Source organism: Somniosus microcephalus, chromosome 23 (genome assembly GCF_052327205.1).
Source record: "Somniosus microcephalus isolate GS21.2 chromosome 23, FLI_Smic_1.0, whole genome shotgun sequence".
Lineage (NCBI taxonomy): Eukaryota > Metazoa > Chordata > Chondrichthyes > Squaliformes > Somniosidae > Somniosus > Somniosus microcephalus.
In genome coordinates this window covers 5496506-5516363 of record NC_141009.1, presented here as the reverse complement: position 1 = coordinate 5516363, position 19858 = coordinate 5496506, and the positions used below count along the sequence as shown (strand labels likewise).

Sequence of the window (19858 nt, the reverse complement as noted above, 5' to 3'; positions counted from 1 at the left end):
CTGAATGGCCTCCTCCTGTTCCTACGTTTGTTAGCAGCTCAATCACAGGGCGATTTGGAAATCCTTAAATTCAACATTTGCGGAGCTTAAAAATAAAAGCTGACATTTAATTACTGAATAATAATCATTCAAATATTATATCAAGCATAAAGTGTAATTGTAATCCAACCAAGGCCGGTCCTGGAAAGATTACCAAGTAAAACATCACACATATTTATCAGTACACACGCTGGTCAATGACAGCCCTCCAGAGTGAAGGACACTGAAAGCTGGGCTGTTGCTGAGACACTGACCTGACTCACTGGAACCTGCCATGTTGACACCAGCTCTCTCCCTCACAACAGCCGCCCCGGAACTGCAACCCGCTCCGCCCTCGACCCCTCACCGCTAAATCACTGCGAAAAACCGCAAACATCGTTGCATTGTGAGGGAAACATTAATCTCCTCATTATGTCGACGTTAACTCGACGTCTACAATAACGGCGAGGACAAACTAATTTTTAAAAAAAAATCAAAGTCCGCGCCCTCCATTTTTGTGAGGGGCAAAAAAGGGCCCATTTTTTGACGCGTTTTCCCCCTCCTGGTGGCTTTAAATAAGAAGTTGTTTTTCTGTGAAGACGCGAGTTTTAATAGTCGCCCTTCGTCGATAGCCGGCAAGTGTGTCAAATTTTAAAATATTTTCCCAGGACGCAAAAAAACCCCGGGGTGGTGTTTTTGTTGTTGTTGTTGTTGTTGCCCCGCACAAAGATGGCGGCACGCTGCGAACAGCCCGCCTCCGCGCGTCGCTGATTGGCTGAGACGCTGCGGCGGCGGTGTCAGGGTTCAGGGTCTGATTGGACAGCTGGGGCTGTCAGTCAGTCAGTCAGTCGAGTCCCGCCTTTGGTTGAGTTCAGATTGCAGCAAGTGTTGGGCCGGAGACTCGGGGCAACTTTGGACAGCTCGGACAACAGGGAAATGTTGGCGATTTTAGGACGCGCCATGGTAAGCTAAAAAAAAAAAAACAATTTCTGTCCTCTTTTCCTTAAGTGCGAAGTGCTGCATTTTGGTAGGAAGAAACGAGGAGAGGTAACATAAACTGAAGGGTGCAATCCTGAGGGTGCATGAACAGAGAGAGCTGGGGGTACATGTGCACAAATCATTGAAGGTGGCAGGAGCAGGTTGTGAAAGTTATGGTGAACCTTTAGAAAAACACTGGTTCGGCCCCAACTGGAGTATTGTGTCCAATTCTGGCCACCGCACTTTAGGAAGGATGTGAAGGCCTTGGAGAGGGTGCAGAAAAGATTAACGAGAATGATTCCAGGGATGAGGGACTTCAGTTACGTGGATAGACTGGAGAAGCTGGGGTTGTTCTCCTTCGAGCAGAGAAGGTTGAGAGGAGATTTGACAGAGGTGTTCAAAATCATGGTGTGGAGATGCCGGTGTTGGACTGGGGTGGACAAATGTAAGAAGTCACACAACACCAGGTTATAGTCCAACAGTTTTATTTGAAATCACAAGCTTTCGGAGCGTTGCTCCTTCATCAGGTGAAGTGGAGAGATGCATAAAGACACAGCTTATATAGTCAGAGAATAATGCCAGATGATTACAGGTAATCTTTCTAACTGCCATTTATCACACCTCGGCAGAGAGATAAATGCAGTTAGAAAGATTACCTGTAATCATCTGGCATTATTCTCTGACTATATAAGCTGTGTCTTTATGCATCTCTCCACTTCACCTGACGAAGGAGCAGCGCTCCGAAAGCTTGTGATTTCAAATAAAACTGTTGGCCTATAACCTGGTGTTGTGTGACTTCTTACATTCAAAATCATGAGGGGGTCTGGACAGAGTAGATTGAGGAAAAACTGTTCCCATTGGCGAAAGGGTCGAGAACCAGAGGACACAGATTTAAGGTGATTGGCAGAACCAAAGACGACATGAGGAAAAACTTTTTTACGCAGCGAGTGGTTAGGATCTGGAATGCACTGCCTGAAAAGGTGGAGGAGGCAGATTCAATCGTGGCTTTTAAAAGGGAGTTGGCTAAGTACCTGAAGGAAACACATTTGCAGGGCTACGGGGAAAGGGTGGGGGCGAGGGACTAGCTGAAGTGCTCTTGCAGAGAGCCGGGACGGTCTCGATGGGCTGAATGGCCTCCTTCTGTGCTGTAACCATTCTGTGATTCTATGATTCTTAGCTGGGCTGTGGAGAAATGTCTTTGTGCCTCAGCGCCAGGCTGTGGTCAGCTGGGCTACTTGGGCACCCCTGATGGCTAGTGTGGCATTGAGCCTTGGTGACCAGCAGGCCCCAGCTCCCCCGCCCCCCTGGTCTGTGCTAAGTTTGCTGAACTGGGCTTATCTGGCAGAGGGAGGGGGTGCTACAATTGACCTCAGTGTTCCTGGGCTAGGAAAGGTGGAGGTAGGGGTGGGAGAGGAATCAGCCTGGATTCCCCTTTCCTGATCGCTATCCATTTGACCCCTGCTGCAGAGGATGAGCAAAAGGATGGCGGCTGTGGATGTGATCAGGCTGTGATGCCTATCATGGTTGAACAGCCTGCTGACACTGTCTAGGTTCACCCAGGAAGAATGACCAGTTGGGTGAGGTAGTGGGAGAGGGGGTGCCCAGAGGCCATAGAATCATGCAAAACTGTCTGCAATGGGTGTGCATTTCTTTGGCGGGTCTTAAAGTGTCTACCTGTTTGTTTTGTCTGAGAACCGTCTCCCAGTCTTCACGACCATTCTCCTCCACTCTTCCTGATTCTTCAGAAATAAAATGTGTGAGTTGATGGGTTTGTGCTTAGGAGCTGAGTCCTCACTCTTCTCAATGCTGAATGTGGCCCTTGCTTCCAGCAACAAGCCAGGTCTCCATCCTTGACCTCAATCCGTAGGCCCCAAAACTGGAAATTGTGCTTGTACGGACATTGGGCTAAAACAAGATTGGAGTGAACCTTCGGAACTCTTTCTCCCCCACCCATCCATGATTGAATATCCTGCAGACACTCAATATCCAGACTTGTAGATTAATGGGGGACACTTGAAAGTGGCCAGGAACTGTGGAATCACACCCCGGCGAAAGTTAGGACTCTGGAGATGTGGGGGTCGTGGGGCGGAACCCAAAATAGGATCCAAGTTTAAACTCCTAAACAACAGAAGACTTTTCGCCTCATTCTAATGATTCCACTGCCTCCACTCAATGAATTTCAGATCGGGAAGCCTGCAGAACGGACCATGAACTTTGTCCCATCTCTGCTTTGCACCATTGAGCATTAGTCCCGACCTCATTAGTGTTTTATACGTTTTAATTTAGAACCTAGTGAGTCTATTATCAGTTAGAGATTGATCAGTTCTTATTTTTTAAAAAGCAAAGACCAACTCCCACATTCATTAGATCTGACAGAGGCTCTATTTGGTTACAAGGGTTAGGTTACAAAGGGCATGATTCCTAGAACCGCCCCATTCCGCCCCACCCCCAGAACAGATGTATTTATGTATTTAAGATATGCTTTGAAAGTCCAAAGGCTCTCTTTCGTAGTGTGAAAAGAGAATGTTTGTTTCACGGGACAGAATATAAGTAAAATACAGCTGAATGTGGGAATGACTTTCAAGTTCATTCGGGCTGGCAATAGTTGTCAGGATCTCTGTTAGGATCTGAAAGTGGCAGGCCTCCTACGAGAAGGACAGAGTAAGGAATTAAATTTTCTCCTCTCTTGAAGGCACTGTCCCACATTGGGGTAACTTTTAAAAAATTAATTCCTGGGATGTGGGTGTCGCTGGCAAGGCCAGCATTTATTGCCCATCCCTAATTGTCCTTGTTAAGGTGAGAAGCCTTCTTGAGCTGCTGCAGTCCGTGTGGTGAAGGTGTTAGAGAGGAAGTTCCAGGATTTTGACCCAGCAACGATGAAGGAATATTTCCGTATGGTATGGTGTGTGACTTGGAGGTGATGGTGTTCCCATACGCCTGCTGCCCTTGTCCTTCTAGGGGGTAGAGGTCGCGGGTTTGGGAGATGCTGTCGAAGAAATACAATGGGGATGAGCAATAAATGTCGTCCTTGCCAGTAACGCCAACATCCTAAGAATGAATAAAACCCATCTGATTGTTAATTGTGGAGCTGGGGGGTGGGGGGGGGGGAAGCAAATTAACAAAGGAACTTGCATTTGTATAGCACCTTGCATATACTCAGTGTCCAAAAGTGCTTCATATCCAATTAATTATTTACAAGTGTAGTCACTGTTGTTTTGTAGGCAAACACAGCAGCCAATTTGTGCAAAGCAAGCTCCTGCAATCAGCAATGACCAGTTACATAGAAACATAGAAGATAGGAGCAGGAGTAGGCCATTCGGCCCCTCGAGCCTGTTCTGCCATTTAATGAGATCATGGCTGATCATCCAAACTCCGTACCCTGTCCCTGCCTTCTCTCCATATCTCTTGATCCCTTTAGCCTTAAGAAATATATCTAACTCTTTCTTAAATATATTTAATGAATTGGCCTCAACTGCCTTCTGTGGTAGAGAATTCCACAGGTTCACCACTCTCTGGGTGAAGAAATTCCTCCTCATCTATGTCCTAAATGGCTTACCCCTTATCCTTAGACTGTGACCCCTGGTTCTGGACTCCCCCGACACCGGGAACATCCTTCCTGCATCTAGTCTGTCTAGTCCTGATAGAATTTTATAAGTTTCAATGAGATCCCCTCTCATTCTTCTAAACTCCAGCGAGTATAAGCCCAATTGACCCAATCTCTCCTCATACGTCATTCCTGCCATCCCAGGTATCAGTCTGGTGAATTTTCGCTGCGCTCCTTCCATGGCAAGAACATCCTTCCTCAGATAAGGCGACCAAAACTGCACACAATACTCAAGGTGTGGTCTCACCAAGGCCCTGTACAACTGCAGCAAGACATCCTTGCTCCTGTACTCAAACCCTCTCGCTACGAAGGCCAACATACCAGTTAATCTGTTATTGGTGGTGTTGGTTGAGGATGAATGTTGGCCCGGGATACCAGGGAGAACTCCCCTGCTCTCCTCTGACTAGTGCCTTGGCATCTTTGACAACCACCTGAGAGAGCAGACGGGGCCTCAGTTTAATGTCTCACCTGAGAGACGGCACCTCTGACAACGAAGCGCTCCCTCAGTACTGCACTGGAATACCAGGCTAGGTTATGAATTCAAATCCTCAGAGTGGGGCTCGAGCCCATGACCACCTGATTCTGAAGGGAGAGTGCTAGCCACAGAGCCAAGCTGATGCTTCATTAAGGATCGAAACATACTTGATTTGGATTTCTGGAAAATGTAACAATTCATAAAGCCTGTATGCAGCACAAAATTATCAGTACAAAATGCTGATTTTAGTTTATATGAATATTCACGCCACTAAGCATAGCAAAATGAAATGTCTGCTGATTTTTGTCTATTTGCCGTTGACTTTTAGAACCCTGATCTTCAGTTTGCAGGTCAACAGGTTTGCTGAGCGCTGTAACCCCCCTCCCAGCCTCAAATAGCAGCCGCTCTGCCACTTCGTATCAAATAATGACTGAACAATTCTGCCTAGCGCACAATTCCGCCGACCTGGTTATAAAGGGCAGGCTGTTGTATTAATAGAGGTTCAAATATTTCAAACCAGATATAGCTCACTGCATAACCGAGGACGACACCACGGAAGGAGCAGCTAATTGTCGACAGACCGGCGTGACATTACTCTCTGGGTCCCCTTGTTTTTCCCAGCAACAGCTGCATCCTAGCAAGACAGACGCATGCCTTTGGTGGCTTATTTATTTCCCTGCCTCTGTTGGCTGACATTGATGTTGAATATAAAAATCTCATCAGCGACCAGGCCCCAGGTTAGCTTCCCCTGTCTACCTCAAGTTAATGTGCCAGTCTCGGTTCTCCCACTAGTTTCACTGTCCCGGGGCTAGGGAAGGGAAATGACATAGAAACATAGAAGATAGGAGCAGGAGTAGGCCATTCGGCCCCTCAGCCATGGTTGCTGCTCCTGAACCCCGCTCCTGGAAAGTGGCTGTGGGTTGACTTTGGGAGAGAAAAGGATCGGGTTTACGGGAAAAATAGCTAGTCAACACTCGCTATCTAGACTCCCGCACGGGTACTGGAGGGTGGCTGACGTATGAGAACACAGGAACAGGAGGAGGCCATTCAGCCCCTCGAGCCTGTTCCGCCATTCAATCAGATCATGGCTGATCTGTATCTCAATTCCATCCACCCGCCTTGGTTCCGTAACCTTTAATACTCATACCTAACAAAAATTGGAATATGGAACTGAACCCCAGAAGAGGTCAGCACCTTTGGAGGGGAGGCTGGAGAAAATTTAAATCAGGTGGAGGGAAGACTGATTCGAAGAGGTTTTTTTATTGACCACTCCAGAATATCCCCTAGACATGTATTAATTCCACCCTTCCTAATAATCTCCTCCTTTGGCTCGGTGTCGATTTTCATCTGATTACACTTCTGAGAAGTGTATATACATGCAAGTTGTTTGCAAACATGTAGAGATGTGTCGGCTGTGGCTCAGTCGGGAGCCCTCTCACCTGAGTCAGAAGGTTGTGGGTTCAAGTCCCACTCCAGGGACTTGGGCACAAAATCTAGGCTGACACTCCCAGTGCCGTACTGAGGGAGTGCTGCACTGTCGGAGGTGCCGTCTTTCAGATGAGACGTTAAACCGAGGCCCCGTCCATCATCTTAGGTGGACGTAAAAGATGCCCTGGTGCTATTCGAAGAGGAGCAGGGGAGTTCTCCCCAGTGTCCTGGGGCCAATATTTATCCATCAACCAACAGCACTAAAACAGATTCTCTGGTCATTATCACATTGCTGTTTGGGATCTTGCTGTGCTCAATTGGCTGCAGCTGTGTTTCCTCCATTACAACAGTGACTACACTTCAAAAAGTACTTTAGCACCTCCTCTTCCGATTAGGCACTTTACAGCCATCCGGACTCCATATTGAGTTCAACAATTTCAGATCATAACCTCGGCCCCCATTACATTTTTACTTATTTTTTTATCCACACCTTTGTTTTGGCTTTCCCCCTTTTTCCCTCTCCCACATGGCAACTGTCTCCCATTCTGCCAGCGCATTTCACACCTAATCTAGAGCCAGCTTTTGTCTCCACTAGTCCTATCACCATCTCGCCTCGTTTTGAATACCTCTTAATGTCTCTTCACTTCTCGTTTGTTCTCTCCCAGCCTGACCTTTCAATCTATTTCATTTCCTGTGCTTTTTCAGTCTTGACAAAGGGTTTGACCCGAAGCGTTGACTCTATTTTCTCTCCACGGCCTGCTGAGTTTTTCCAGCATTTTCTGTTGTTATTTCAAAAAGTACTTCATTGGCTGTAAAGTGCTTTGGGACATCCTGAGGTTGTGAAAGGCGCTATAGAAATGCAAATTCTTTCTTTAGAAGGAATCACATAGGCTGTGGGTTCAAACGTAAACAAACCGTACTCATTGGCATTGGCGCGGAGTCTCTCACATTCTCCTTTTCCCCCAATTCAGAATTAGCACCAGAAGGACAAAGGGGAAAGTTAAGAGTTTTATTTTCCACAGAGGCTTTATTAGATTATGGCATAGTTTACCACACATGACCATTGAGGCAGAGACTGCAACATCATTTAAAAGGGAACTGGACAAGTATTTGAAAATATAGACTTTTTTTAACTCATTCGTGGGATGTGGGCGTCGCTGGCAAGGCCAGCATTTATTGCCCATCCCTAGTTGCCCTCGAGAAGGTGGTGGTGAGCCACCGCCTTAAACCGCTGCAGTCCGTGTGGTGAAGGTGCTCCCACAGTGCTGTTGGGGAGAGAGTTCCAGGATTTTGACCCAGCGACAATGAAGGAACGGCGATATATTTCCAAGTCAGGATGGTGTGTGACCTAGAGGGGACTGTATGGGGAAAGGGCAGGGAAATAGGATTAAAGTAGACAGCTCCATTGAAGAGCTGGCACCGGCCAGATTGGCCGAATGGCCTCCCCTGTGCTGTAGTATATTTGGCGCAGAAGCTTTGTAGATACCACAATTGTAGGGACAGCCAATAAGTGAAGTGTAGCATCTCTCACCGTCTCTGATTGGCAGAGAAATGGTTCGAAGGCACCAGCTGGTTATATGATGGCCAGTTTGTGTGCAGTTATTTTAATCGGCAGTGGGCTTTTGATTTGAATTGCTGCAAGGCATTTGCTTCCCCCCCTTCCACCAGCCCGATATCTCCGGTCCTCTCCTAAAAGTAGACTCATGACGGAACACAGCTCCATGAACTGGTGCCGCGTCCAAGTGGCCATTCTTCATGTGGCCGCCTTAGCGTTTAGGATTTGTTTAGCGGCTTCCTCTCTTGAAGAAGCTGATGTAGAGCGGGGCACGGCTCCACAGTCGCCCAGGGCCTCGCCCAATCAGCCAGACGTGCGAGCCCAGACAGGTTGTGGCCGGCTATTCGACTATGAGGGGCATCACGACCAACCCCAATCCTTTGCACCCCCCCGCCCAACTCTTTTTGTAGCCCAGGGGCAGTGACTCAATTGTAGCATCCCTGCCGTTAGCCTGGTTGAGCTCGGCTCCCACACCAGGGTTCGAAGATGGGACTTTCCACTTCTCACCGATCAGAGTTCTCAGTCCACGTTCCTCGCTCGTTGAAAGAGCCGGCACAGCCACAATGGGCCGAGCGGCCTTCTGTCCTGTGAGGCTCTGAGTCATCCACACCTCAACCTTTTAAAAGTTTGCAATGACTCCACTTCCTGATCCTTTTGAAAGAACAGCCAGGGAATGGGAATTTTCAGCTACTTCTCCCGAAAGTCCTGACTGTATTGATGCCGGCAGTGAAATATTTTGTGCTCTTTTTTTGTTTGATTTATTTTTGTTTTTGACAGATTTAGAACGAGGGAGGAGAAGGCTGTTAAGCACAGCCCTCATTACATATGTGTGTCATTTCAAGCCCAGAGTAACTGCTCAGAGTGGTAAGCGAGCAGGGCGGGATTAGAGGGGCTGTGCTTTTGGCTTTTATGTTTCTGCTCCCATGGAGAGAAAGAAGGATTCCAGAAAGGTACAGTATGAATTATTACAAATCAAAATCTATTGAGAACGAAGCAGCAGCCAGCTCCTGTCTACTAACACACAAACTAACTTTCCATTGCCTTTAATACCATGTCTGCTTTTAAGCTGTGACCGCTCTGATCTACTAGCCAGCAGGGCAGGGTTAGAAAGCCATGTTCTGTCTTCAAATAGTGCTGCAGTGTTAGGCAGGGAATAGTTTAAGTAAGGAACTACTCCGTCCACATTGGAACCGAGCTGTAGAGAGCAGGAAGGATCCCACAGGATCAACCACCGAGTCAGCTGATCTTGGGTTTCCGAGGAGGGGGGGGGTTATAATTGGCCTCAGTGCCGGCAAGCTTGGGTGGGCGGGGGCGGGGAACTCACCCAGGGCTCCCCCTCCCGATCACTGTCCAGCGACCCGTGCCGGAAAATGTTTGTGTGGATTCAGGGGAGGACACAATTGGGTTTGGCTGTGATGCCTCTGCTGCTGAATAGCTCGCCGACACTCGCCGTCCAGGCTCTTGGATGAAGAATGGCCACTTGGATGGGGCACTAGAGGGGAGAAGTGTGAGGCAATAATCGCGACTGGGTTGCACAGATTGGCCCATTGAGGCCAACTCCTGGTGAGAGGCCAGTGGAGGTGCCTTGAGCTCAACTTGACTTTCCGTCATTCGGCCCAGTGTGCCTATGCCGGCTCTTTTGAAAGAGCCTTCCAGTCAGCATTCCCCCCTGCTCTTTCCGCAGAGCCCTGCAATCCTGAATGATGTCCCTTTCAATCTTTTCTCCAACTGAAATAAGGTTTAGATCTGTGTGCGGTATTTGTAACTAGGAGCCCTAACTCCCGAAACCATGCTCATTGCACTTCACTGAACCCTCTCCAGCACATCAGTGCCTCTCTGAATTTAGGACGTCAAACTGTATTATGCAAAATGCCCTCCCCATTTATCTGGGAGATGTTTAAAATAACTTGGTTAGAGTTATAACCCACTGAGGTGCATCCTGTCCTGGAATATTCTTGACTGGAGCTCTTCATTGACTGGAGGCTTACAGTGAAAGGTTAGCACGGACACGCAGTTCTTATTTTGCTCGCATTGTGTACAGTACATGCCTCTTATTCTAACGGGCATAACCTTGCAGACAAGGGCAGCGATGCCAGGAGTACTGAGAGATTTCCTTGTAACCAGGCAAGGCTTTGAGATGTTTGCAATCTTTTATTCTTTATTTTTTTTCCTTTTTTCCGCTCTCCTGTAGGTGTTTATTATGTGTCTTTTGTGATATATGAGGTGCGATATTTACTGTAATGTGCAGTGAAATGAAACCCGAGATCCTGTCAACTCAACTTGTGTGGTTCGATCGCAGGAGCCAGCTGTCCATTGCTGTCCTCCACAATGTCCATTGCCAGCAACAAAAAACAACTTGCTGCAAATCAAATAAAAGCTACACAAATCCTGGCAAGCTCCTGCTGTATGTAGTCTAAAGAGTTCCACAGGCTTGAAGGTGTTTCAAGGATATAACACTGGAGCTGAGCCATACAGACCCAGCAATTTATCCCTGGTCTACAACCCTCCGCGATCTCTGCACTCCTCCAATTCTGGTTCTCTTGCGCATCCCCGATTTTAATCGCCCCACACTTGGCGGCCGTGCCTTCAGCTGCCTGGGCCCTAAGCGCTGGAATTCCCTCCCTAGACCTCTCCGCCTCTCTCTCCTCCTTTTAAGACGCTCCTTAAAACCGACCTCTTTGACCAAGCTTTTGGTCACCTGCCCTAATATCTCCTTATGTGGCTCGGTGTCAAATTTTGTTTGATAATCGGTCCTGTGAAGCGCCTTGGGAGGTTTTACTACGTTAAAGGCGCTATATAAATAGAAGTTGTTGTTAGTTTGCTGCCTGTTCATACTCTTTTTTTTTGTTTATATTCAGCTCAAACCGACCTCACTGAAGCCTTGTTGCTTGGTGAGGCCCATCGCTCCTACGAAGCTACCTGGACGATACCTAGCCCATCAGAAGTCTTTGCCTCGCCTGCCAGTTCCTCCTCTCCAACAAACTCTCGAACGCTACCTGCTGGCCTTGGAACCCATTGTCAGCCACGAGGAGTTAGAAATTACCCAACAAATAGTGAAGGAATTTGCCCAAAAGGGTGGAGTGGGAGCGAGGCTTCAAGCGAGCTTGGAAAGAAGAGCCAGGAAGTCTGAGAACTGGGTACGATGATAGTTTCCTGGGTTTCATTATGTTTATATATATTTTTTTGACTGATGTGATCAAGTGGAGAAAAAAATGTGAGCCAAGCGCCTGGGACCTGGTCTTGTGAGACTAACATGTTCCCTGATTTTGTCTGTTTCCGCAGCCCCCCCCCCCCCCCCCAACCCCCGTTCCAATCCTTTTACCACTCTGCACTAGTTTAGTGGAACTGGTCCACAGTTGTTCAACGTGCAATCCCGGAGACCAACACTCTCGTGGATATTGGAGCTGGAAGTTACTCGCAAGATCGAGACCACCACGTCCTCACCGCCATTGTCGGTTGAGGTGTTACTCAACTAAGGGCAGCCAAACATCTGGGGGAAACCCTGGTGGCATTAAACTGACCGTGCGATTGTCTCCAGATCATAGAATCATACAGCACATAAGGAGGCCATTTGACCCATCGTGCCGGTGCCGGCTCTTTGAAAGAGCTCTCCAATTAGTCCCAATCTTTTCCCGTAGCCCTGCAAATTTCAACTTTTCGGGTATATGGCTTCACAGCTCATGTTGGAAGAAAGGCCTACCCTTGGCTGGCTCTGGGCCTGGTTCTGTTCATGCATCACTGTGTCCCAAAGTGAATGGATTGCAGACAGAATCAATTCCCTACCTGTGTCGTGGTGTCGGTGCTGCCCTCCGCAGTGGTAGAACCTTCGAAATGGTTTCAATGGGGAGGGAAGCGCAATGCAACACTTTGGTGAAGGACGATGGGCTCGTTGGGGAGGCAGTAAAGAGTGCACGTCCCCGAAGACGCTCAACTAAAGAGGCCTGCTTATTCTGGGATGGGATAGCTAGGCGACGTTGAGTTCTCAGATGGGGTGTCGGACACTGGCAATGTCTAGGGGGCCACGATTGCCAAATATGAGGCAGTGTGGGGGTGCTGGGCATTTGTGTGTCCATGTGCTGTGCCCGGTGTTCTTGCCACCTACCCTGAGCTCCCACAGCACCATTTCGGCAGTACTGCGGTATCGTGGTCACAAACCGGTGTCCTGCTATTCTCTGGCAGAGGAATGAGGAATCACCGTGTGATCCCGGCAGTCAAAGCACCTGACAGCTTCAGAAATAATCCACTGAGAAAGATCATGCTAGAACTTTATAAATCCCTGGTTAGAAACACAGGAACAGGAGGAGGCCTTTCAGCCCCTCGAGCCTGTTCCACCAGTCAGTGAGATCATGGCTGATCTGCGACTTAACTCCATATACCCGCCTTTGCCCCATATCCCTTAATACCTTTGGTTAACAGAAAGCTATCAATCTCAGATTTAAAATTAGCGATTGATCTAGCATCAATTGCTGTTTGCAGAAGAGAGTTCCAAACTTCTACCACCCTTTGTGTGTTGAAGTGTTTCCTAATTTCACTGCTGAAAGGTCTGGCTCTAACTTTTAGACTATGGCCCCTAGTCCGAGACTCCCCAACCAGCGGAAATAGTTTCTCTCTCTTTACCCTATCAGTTCCCCTTAATATCTTGAAAACTTCAATCAAATCACCCTTAACCTTCTAAATTCCAGGGAATACAACCCTAGTTTGTGTGTAATCTCTCCTCACAATTTAACCCCTGGAGTCCGGGTATCAGTCTGGTAAACCTAGGCTGCACTCCCTCCAAGGCCAATATATCCTTCCTAAGGGTGGGGTGGGGTGGGGGCGGGCGGGGAGTGTTCTTTCTACATTACCCGTTAAAAGTTTCAGTAGAACCTTACCAGGAAAATGAAATGGTTTCAGTGGCAGGATGCGTGGACCTCCATGTCATGCCCACTCTCACTTTGTCACGGTCGATTGTTCATTCCCAGTGGATTATTCCACAACCCAATGTGGGACTGAGTCACACAGGAAGATCTTAGGTTCAGACCCTGGTCGTGTGTTGAAGCCCATCGCAGCCGAGGGCGAAGCAGCAGGGCGCTACAATTGGTCCTTTCAAATCTGGACTAGGGGATAGAACAGGAAAATCAGTCTGGGCTTCTGCTTTTAATTGCCACCCACTGACTCCTGCTGGAAGTGCTCGTGTGTGTGAGGGCATCAGACAAAGCTCAGCAGTGAAGCTCCCCATGGTTGGATAGCTTAATTCCATTCGCTGTCGATGTTCGCAGGTGAAGAATGTCTCTCAAAGCTTACCACCTCTCGTTTCTTTCCTGCCCAGCTCTCTGACTGGTGGCTGAGGGTAGCCTACCTGGAATACAGGCTTCCTGTGGTAATTCATTCCAGTCCCGGTGTGGTGTTGCCAAAACAGGATTACCATGATCGCCAAGGGCAGCTCAGGTAATAGTGCGGCAGTGGACTCGAACAAAATTCAAATCATAAAATTAGCCAGGGCTTACAGTTAGTCCTGGGTTAACTAGGAGAAAAAATCCCAGACAAAAAGAAAATACTGCAGCTGCTGGAAATCTGAAATAAAAACAGAAAATGCTGGAGAAACTCAGCAGGTCAGGCAGCATCTGTGAAGAGAGAAACAGAGTTAACGTTTCAGGTCGATGACCTTTCGTCAGAACATGGAAAAAAGCAGGAAATGGAAGAGATCTTTAAGCAAGTGTAGTGGCTGGGAAATGGGGGAGGGGATGAAAGAACAAAAGGGAAGGCCTGTGATAGAATAGAAGGCAGGAGAGATTAAGAGATATTGAGAGACATTAAGAGATATTCAAGGCGAGAGGAGATGGTAATGGGACAGGTTAAGAAACAAAGGATGGCTCGAGATGAAGTGTAAATTGCGCTGGTAGAATGAAAGACAGCTGCCATGTGGGAGAGAAGAACAGAAGAAAAGTGTGGATAAAAAATATATATACGATAGGGGCCGGGGTTATGATCTGAAATTGTTGAACTCTATGTTGACTCCAGAAGGCTGTAAAGTGCCTAATCGAAAGATTAGCTTTCTTCACCCCACCCCTCATCGACATGGCCTCGCCCCTCCCTCTCTCTGTGGCTCACTTGGTAGCACTCTCGCCTCAGTCAGAAGGTCGTGGGTTCATATCCCACTACAGAGACTTAAGCCTATAATGCAGGCTGACACTCCCAGTGCAGTACTGAGGGAGCGCTGCACTGTCTGAGGCGAGACGTTAAACCGACGTCCCATCTGCTGTCTCCGGTGGATGTAGATGTTGTATCCGTGTATTAATGGAGACACGGAATGCAGGAGTTGGTTTAACAGTTGTTTACTGAACAAAGTCTGGAGGTGAACTAAAAGATACAAGACACTATACAGGCTTATATACCCGAGTGGTCACTACCGGTATTACAGTACACAGGGGCTCTTAAAGGTACATACACTACAATTCCTCCCCTTTTAGATAATTAGTACATAACATTTTAAGTAATCATTAATTAACATGTTTACAAGAACAATAATCTACACATTTGCTGCAGTTAATTAATTATAAGTCAGTCTCTCTGGAGGCTTCCTGACTCGGTCCGGATAACGCCTCGGTGGTGTAGTAGTTTTCGGTGGTGTAGTAGGTTCTTTTGGCAAGGTCGATTTGGCTTGAATGCCAGTGTCGGGTTCATCTGGTTCCAGTATCACCGGATCGGAGGTAGATACTATGGGTATCTCTGCTTCATCATTAGGCGTATAGAGTTGTGGTGTAGGTTGTCCCTTTTCGGATGACTCTATGATCTGGTCAGCATGGTGCCTTATTCTTTCTCCAATGTCCACGGTATACATCAGCGGTCCTAGTCGTGTGCAAATAGTTCCAGGCTACCATTTCTCGGTACGGTAGTCCCGGGCCAAAACTTGTTGACCTATCTGGGAGGTTCTAGTTGGCCTTTCATTCATGCCTTGAAATTGCTGGTTCTCTACGTCCCTTCTGATGTTTGGCTTGATCAAATCCAGCCGGCATCTTAGTCTTCTATTGAAAAACATCATGGCGGGAGTTTGGTTTGTAACCACGTGTGTTGCATTCCTGTACGCAAACAAGAAGTTATCTACCTTATGTTGTAGATTTATGTCTTCATTACCCATGGCCTTTATGGCCTTCTTGAAGGTCTGGACAAACCTTTCAGCGAATCCATTGGTGACGGGATGGTATGGGGCGGACGTGTAGTGCTTAACCCCATTGTTTTTTTAAGAACTTCCTGAATTCTTCGGACACAAATTGCGGTCCATTATCAGAACAGATCTGTTCAGGCAGCCCATTCCTGGCAAATATGGTCCTTAATACTGTGATGGTTTTTTCCGTGGTGGTGGAGGACTTATTAATTCCCTCCGGTCACTTGGAGTGTGCATCAACCGCGATTAAGAACATTGAGTCCATAAATGGACCAGCAAAGTCGATATGTACCCTTTGCCATGGAGATGAGGGCCACTCCCATGGATGTAGAGGGGCTTGTGGTGGGGCGTTTTGGACCTTCTGGCATCCTAGGCAGCTCTTGGTCATTTCTTCGATGTCTCCATCGATACCTGGCCACCACACAAACGCTCTGGCTAGGTTCTTCATTTTCACTCCACCCAGATGCCCCTCGTGAAGCTCCTTTAGCACTTTATCCTGGAGTTTGGGTGGAATCACCACTCTGGATCCACACATCAAGGTTCCTCGGCACACTGACAGCTGTTCTCTTCTTTGCGAGAATGCTGGCAACAGTGGTTCGCCATGTGCTGGCCATCCCTTCACCGTTAAATCGTAGACTCGTGAGAGAGTCGGGCCATTTCTCGTTTCCTTTTCAATGGTAGAATTTGTTACTGGTAGACATTCCACTATGGTTGAGTGGAACATCTCCACTGGGTCCACTGTAGGTGCCTCTTCTACCGTTGGCAACGGTAGGCGCGATAAACCGTCAGCATTCCCATGCTGTTTTGATCCTTTGTATTCTATGTCATATTGGTGTGCCCCTAGGAAAAGGGACCACCTCTGTAGCCTTTGCGCTGTCATAATGGGAACGCCCTTTTTAGAGTTGAATATGGAGACGAGGGGTTGATGGTCAGTCAACAAGGTAAATTTTTGTCCGTGTAGGTAATGGTTGAATTTCTTCACTCCCCACACCAGGCTGAGTGCTTCCCTGTCGATCTGGGCGTAGTTACGCTCAGCTGAGTTCAATGAGCGTGACGCAAAAGCTATCGGCCGCTCCGAGCCATCAGGGAATCTATGCGATAATACCGCTCCTGCGCCGTAAGGGGATGCATCGCACGCCAGTCTGATTGGCAGTGATGGGTTGTAATGAGCCAACACTTCCTTGGACGTGATCAAGCCTTTGCATTTATGGAAGGCACGTTTACAGTCTTCGCTCCATTTCCAAATTACTCCCGTTTGTAGCAGTGCGTTAAGAGGGTGCAGAACAGTTGACAAGTTCGGTAAAAATTTATGATAGTAATTTATCAATCCCGGGAACGACCTTAATTGTGAGACATTTTCAGGTGCTGGGGCTTTTATGACCGCTTCAATTTTTTCAGGTGACTTATGCAACCCTTCTTCGTTAATTATATGGCCACAATATGATATTTGTTTCTGGAAAAATTCGCACTTGGGGCGATTTGCTCGTAGGCCCCGTTCTCTCAGTCTAGTGAGCACCTGCTCCAAATTGGCAAGGTGCTCGTTGTCGTTTTCTCCTGTTACAAGGATGTCGTCTAGGTAGCATTGAGTCCCCGGAATCCCTTGGAGGACTTGCTCCATAGCACTTTGCCAGATAGCTGGAGCTGATGCTACTCCGAAAACCAGTCGATTGTACTGGTACAGGCCTTTGTGTGTGTTTATCGTGAGATACTTTTTAGAGGCCTCTTCAACCTCCATCTGTAGATATGCCTGTGCCAAGTCAATTTTGGTGAAACGTTTCCCTCCGGATAGTGAGGCGAAAATATCTTCTATCCTCGGAAGAGGATACTGTACCGTGTGAAGGACCGGGTTTACAGTCACCTTGAAGTCCCCACAGATGTGAATTTTTCTCTGTTCTTCAGATTTATCATTATTCAACGTTTTCTTCATGACCGGGACGATGGGTGTTGCCCACTCGCTCCAATCTACCTTGGATAACACGCCTGCCTTTTCCAAATTCTCCAGCTCTGCCTCGACTGCTGGACGAATTGCGTATGGCACCGGCCTTGCCTTAAAAAACTTGGGAATTGCCGCATCTTCCACTTTTATTGAGGCGGTGACGCCTTTCAAGGTTCCTAGTTCCTGTTGAAACACTTCTTTGGCGTTGGCCAAGATGTCTTTTAATCGTTCAGGTATGACGTCATCATTTTTTTTTCTTACTGGTCACCGTCAGTGCCTGAATGGAGTGCCAGTCTAAACGTATCTTCCTGATCCATTCACGTCCCAACAGCAGTGGACCACCATCTTGCAGAACGTATAAATACAACTTCTGTATTTCCTTGCCGTTGTATACAACAGGCACCCTTATTTTCCCTCTGGGGTATACTTTCTGCCCCGTATATGTCTTCAAGATAATGGATGTGTCTTTCAAAGGTATATGCGGAAATAGCCGCTCGTAATCCCGTCGACTTATGACGGTCAGAGCTGATCCTGTATCAAGCTCCATTTTAACTGGGGACCCCGCTATCGTGAGGGTAACCCAAATGGTCTGGTAATCTTCTTTGGCAATTACATTATGTAATTTGAGACAGCTTAGTCTCTTGTTTCCAGAGTCGCTGTCGCTCTTCTGGTCTTCGGAGCTACTGTCCGTCATCATTTGTACCTTTTCTGTACTTTTCCTTATTGATTTTTTTTCTGTCAGTGGATTTTTTGTTTCCAGATCGGCATATACGTGCAATGTGTCCCATCTTTCCGCATTGCCTGCATGCTTTGTCCTTGAACCAGCAGTCCCTCTGGTCATGGGTGGATCTGCCGCAGCGATAACATCTCTCGAAACCCCGTGTTATTTCATGGGTGCCGAAGTCCTGTGGCTTTTGCTGTATCTCTGCAGCTCCTCTTGCTGCTTCGTATGATACAGCCACACTGAAAGCCTTGTCCAGTGTCAAATCTTTCTCAGAAAGTAGCCTTTTCTGTGTTCCTTCACTTAGGAGACCGCAGACGAATTTGTCTCGTAGAGAATCTGCCAGTCCTGCCCCGAATTGGCAGTGCTTTGACAGCTTTCTTAATTCGGTGAGGTAATCAGCGTTACTTTCATTCTTGTGCTGATTCTTCCTGAAGAATTTGAATCGTTCTGCTATGAGCCGCGGTGTTGGGTTTAAGTGCTCCTGTAGGGTATCAACAATCTCCTTAAAATTCTTGTCCATCGGTTTGGCTGGAGTGATTAAGTTTCGTAACAGCCCGTATGTCCTTGCGCCCATCAAATTTAGAAGTACCGATGCCTTTTTATCATCCTCTACTTCATTCGCTGTGCAATATACCTCCACTCTTTCCACATATGTGGTCCAATCCTCTATATTACTATCGAAAGCAGTAATATTGCCAGTCTTAGGCATCCTGAAAATCAAAAATGGCGCCTCCCGCGCTTTCCTTTCTTTCCTGCCGAGAAAAAATGGCGCTTCCCGCCGCTGCCGCTGCTGACAACGCTGTTCTCCGCGGTTTTTATTTACACAGATATTTTTAATAGTTGGAGACTCGTTCCCGCCAGACTCTCTGGGATTTTTCCCTCCCTCTGCTTGGTCCGAACGCCGACCTGCTTTGCAGCGCCGGCCGTCTCCCGAGTGCTCCACCCTCTGTCTCTGTTTGCTTCCGACTCGCTCGGCCCTGCTGCAGAGCCACCCGATCGAGCCCCAGCCCGCTGCCCAGGAAGGATTAGTGCAGTACCTGCCACCAGCCCGGCTAGCTGGTGAAACCACAGTTTTTTTTTTTGTTTTTTTTTTCTTCGACCTTCGACCTTAGTCTGAGGAATCGATCTCCTTGAGGTGCTGCCGAATTGCAGGTAAGTCCGTTTCCAATTGGTCGCCACTGTTATATCCGTGTATTAATGGAGACACGGAATGCAGGAGTTGGTTTAACAGGTGTTTACTGAACAAAGTCTGGAGATGAACTAAAAGATACAAGACACTATACAGGCTTATATACCTGAGTGGTCACTACCGGTATTACAGTACACAGGGGCTCTTAAAGGTACATACACTACAGTAGAAGATCCCACAGGCACTATTTGGAATAGGAGCAGGGGAGTTCTCCCCAGTGCCCTGGCCAATATTTATCTTCAACTAAAAACAGATTATCTGGTCATTATGACATTGCTATTTGTGGGAGCTTGCTGTTAGCAAATTGGCTGCCATGTTTCCTATATTACAACAGTGACTCCGCTTTGAAAAATACTTCATTGGCTGTGAAGCACTTTGGGACGTCCTGAGGTCGTGAAAGGCGCTATAGAAATGGGAGTACTTTCTTTTCTTGCTTATGTTTGGGAATGTGGCCCTTGCTGAAAGGTGAGTGAGTCACACTGCTGTAGAGAGTGAAAAGCAGTGACCGCTCCTGGTCTTGCATGGCCTGCTGCCGTTAGTTGGTGCTCAGTACCGATATCTGTCTCTGCTCTGTTCCAGGTTTGCTGCCAAGCTGATCTCTGGTGTTCTCGACTTTAAATCCATGATTGACAAGTAAGTACAGAATCGCATTTGATCACTAAACTGAGATTAAAAATACAGAAAAAAGGGATTGTTGATGTCGGACTGGTGGTTAATATAGGTCTGACAATTAACGGGCACCGGTGATTAACAGCAAATACCGATGGTGCAGTGTAGACCAGGTGATCCGCACAAAGATTGAGGGAG

The 19858-nt window shown here is 47.5% G+C and overlaps 1 protein-coding gene across 2 annotated transcripts in view; it reads left to right on the top strand.

Moving 5' to 3' along the window:
* Positions 1 to 858: 858 nt before the first annotated feature.
* Positions 859 to 19858, top strand: part of LOC147101582 (carnitine O-acetyltransferase-like) — a 33621-nt gene continuing 14621 nt past the window's right edge. Inside the window, exons 1-4 of one of the 2 annotated variants that reach the window (XM_085965253.1) lie at positions 859 to 981; positions 10917 to 11195; positions 13367 to 13485; positions 19631 to 19684. In XM_085965253.1, coding sequence (XP_085821379.1) covers positions 955 to 981; positions 10917 to 11195; positions 13367 to 13485; positions 19631 to 19684 — 479 coding nt within the window. In that variant the 5' untranslated portion in view covers positions 859 to 954. Of the gene's footprint in view, positions 982 to 8917; positions 9009 to 10916; positions 11196 to 13366; positions 13486 to 19630; positions 19685 to 19858 lie in introns of those variants that run through there. The other variant, XM_085965254.1, reaches the window with a different exon arrangement.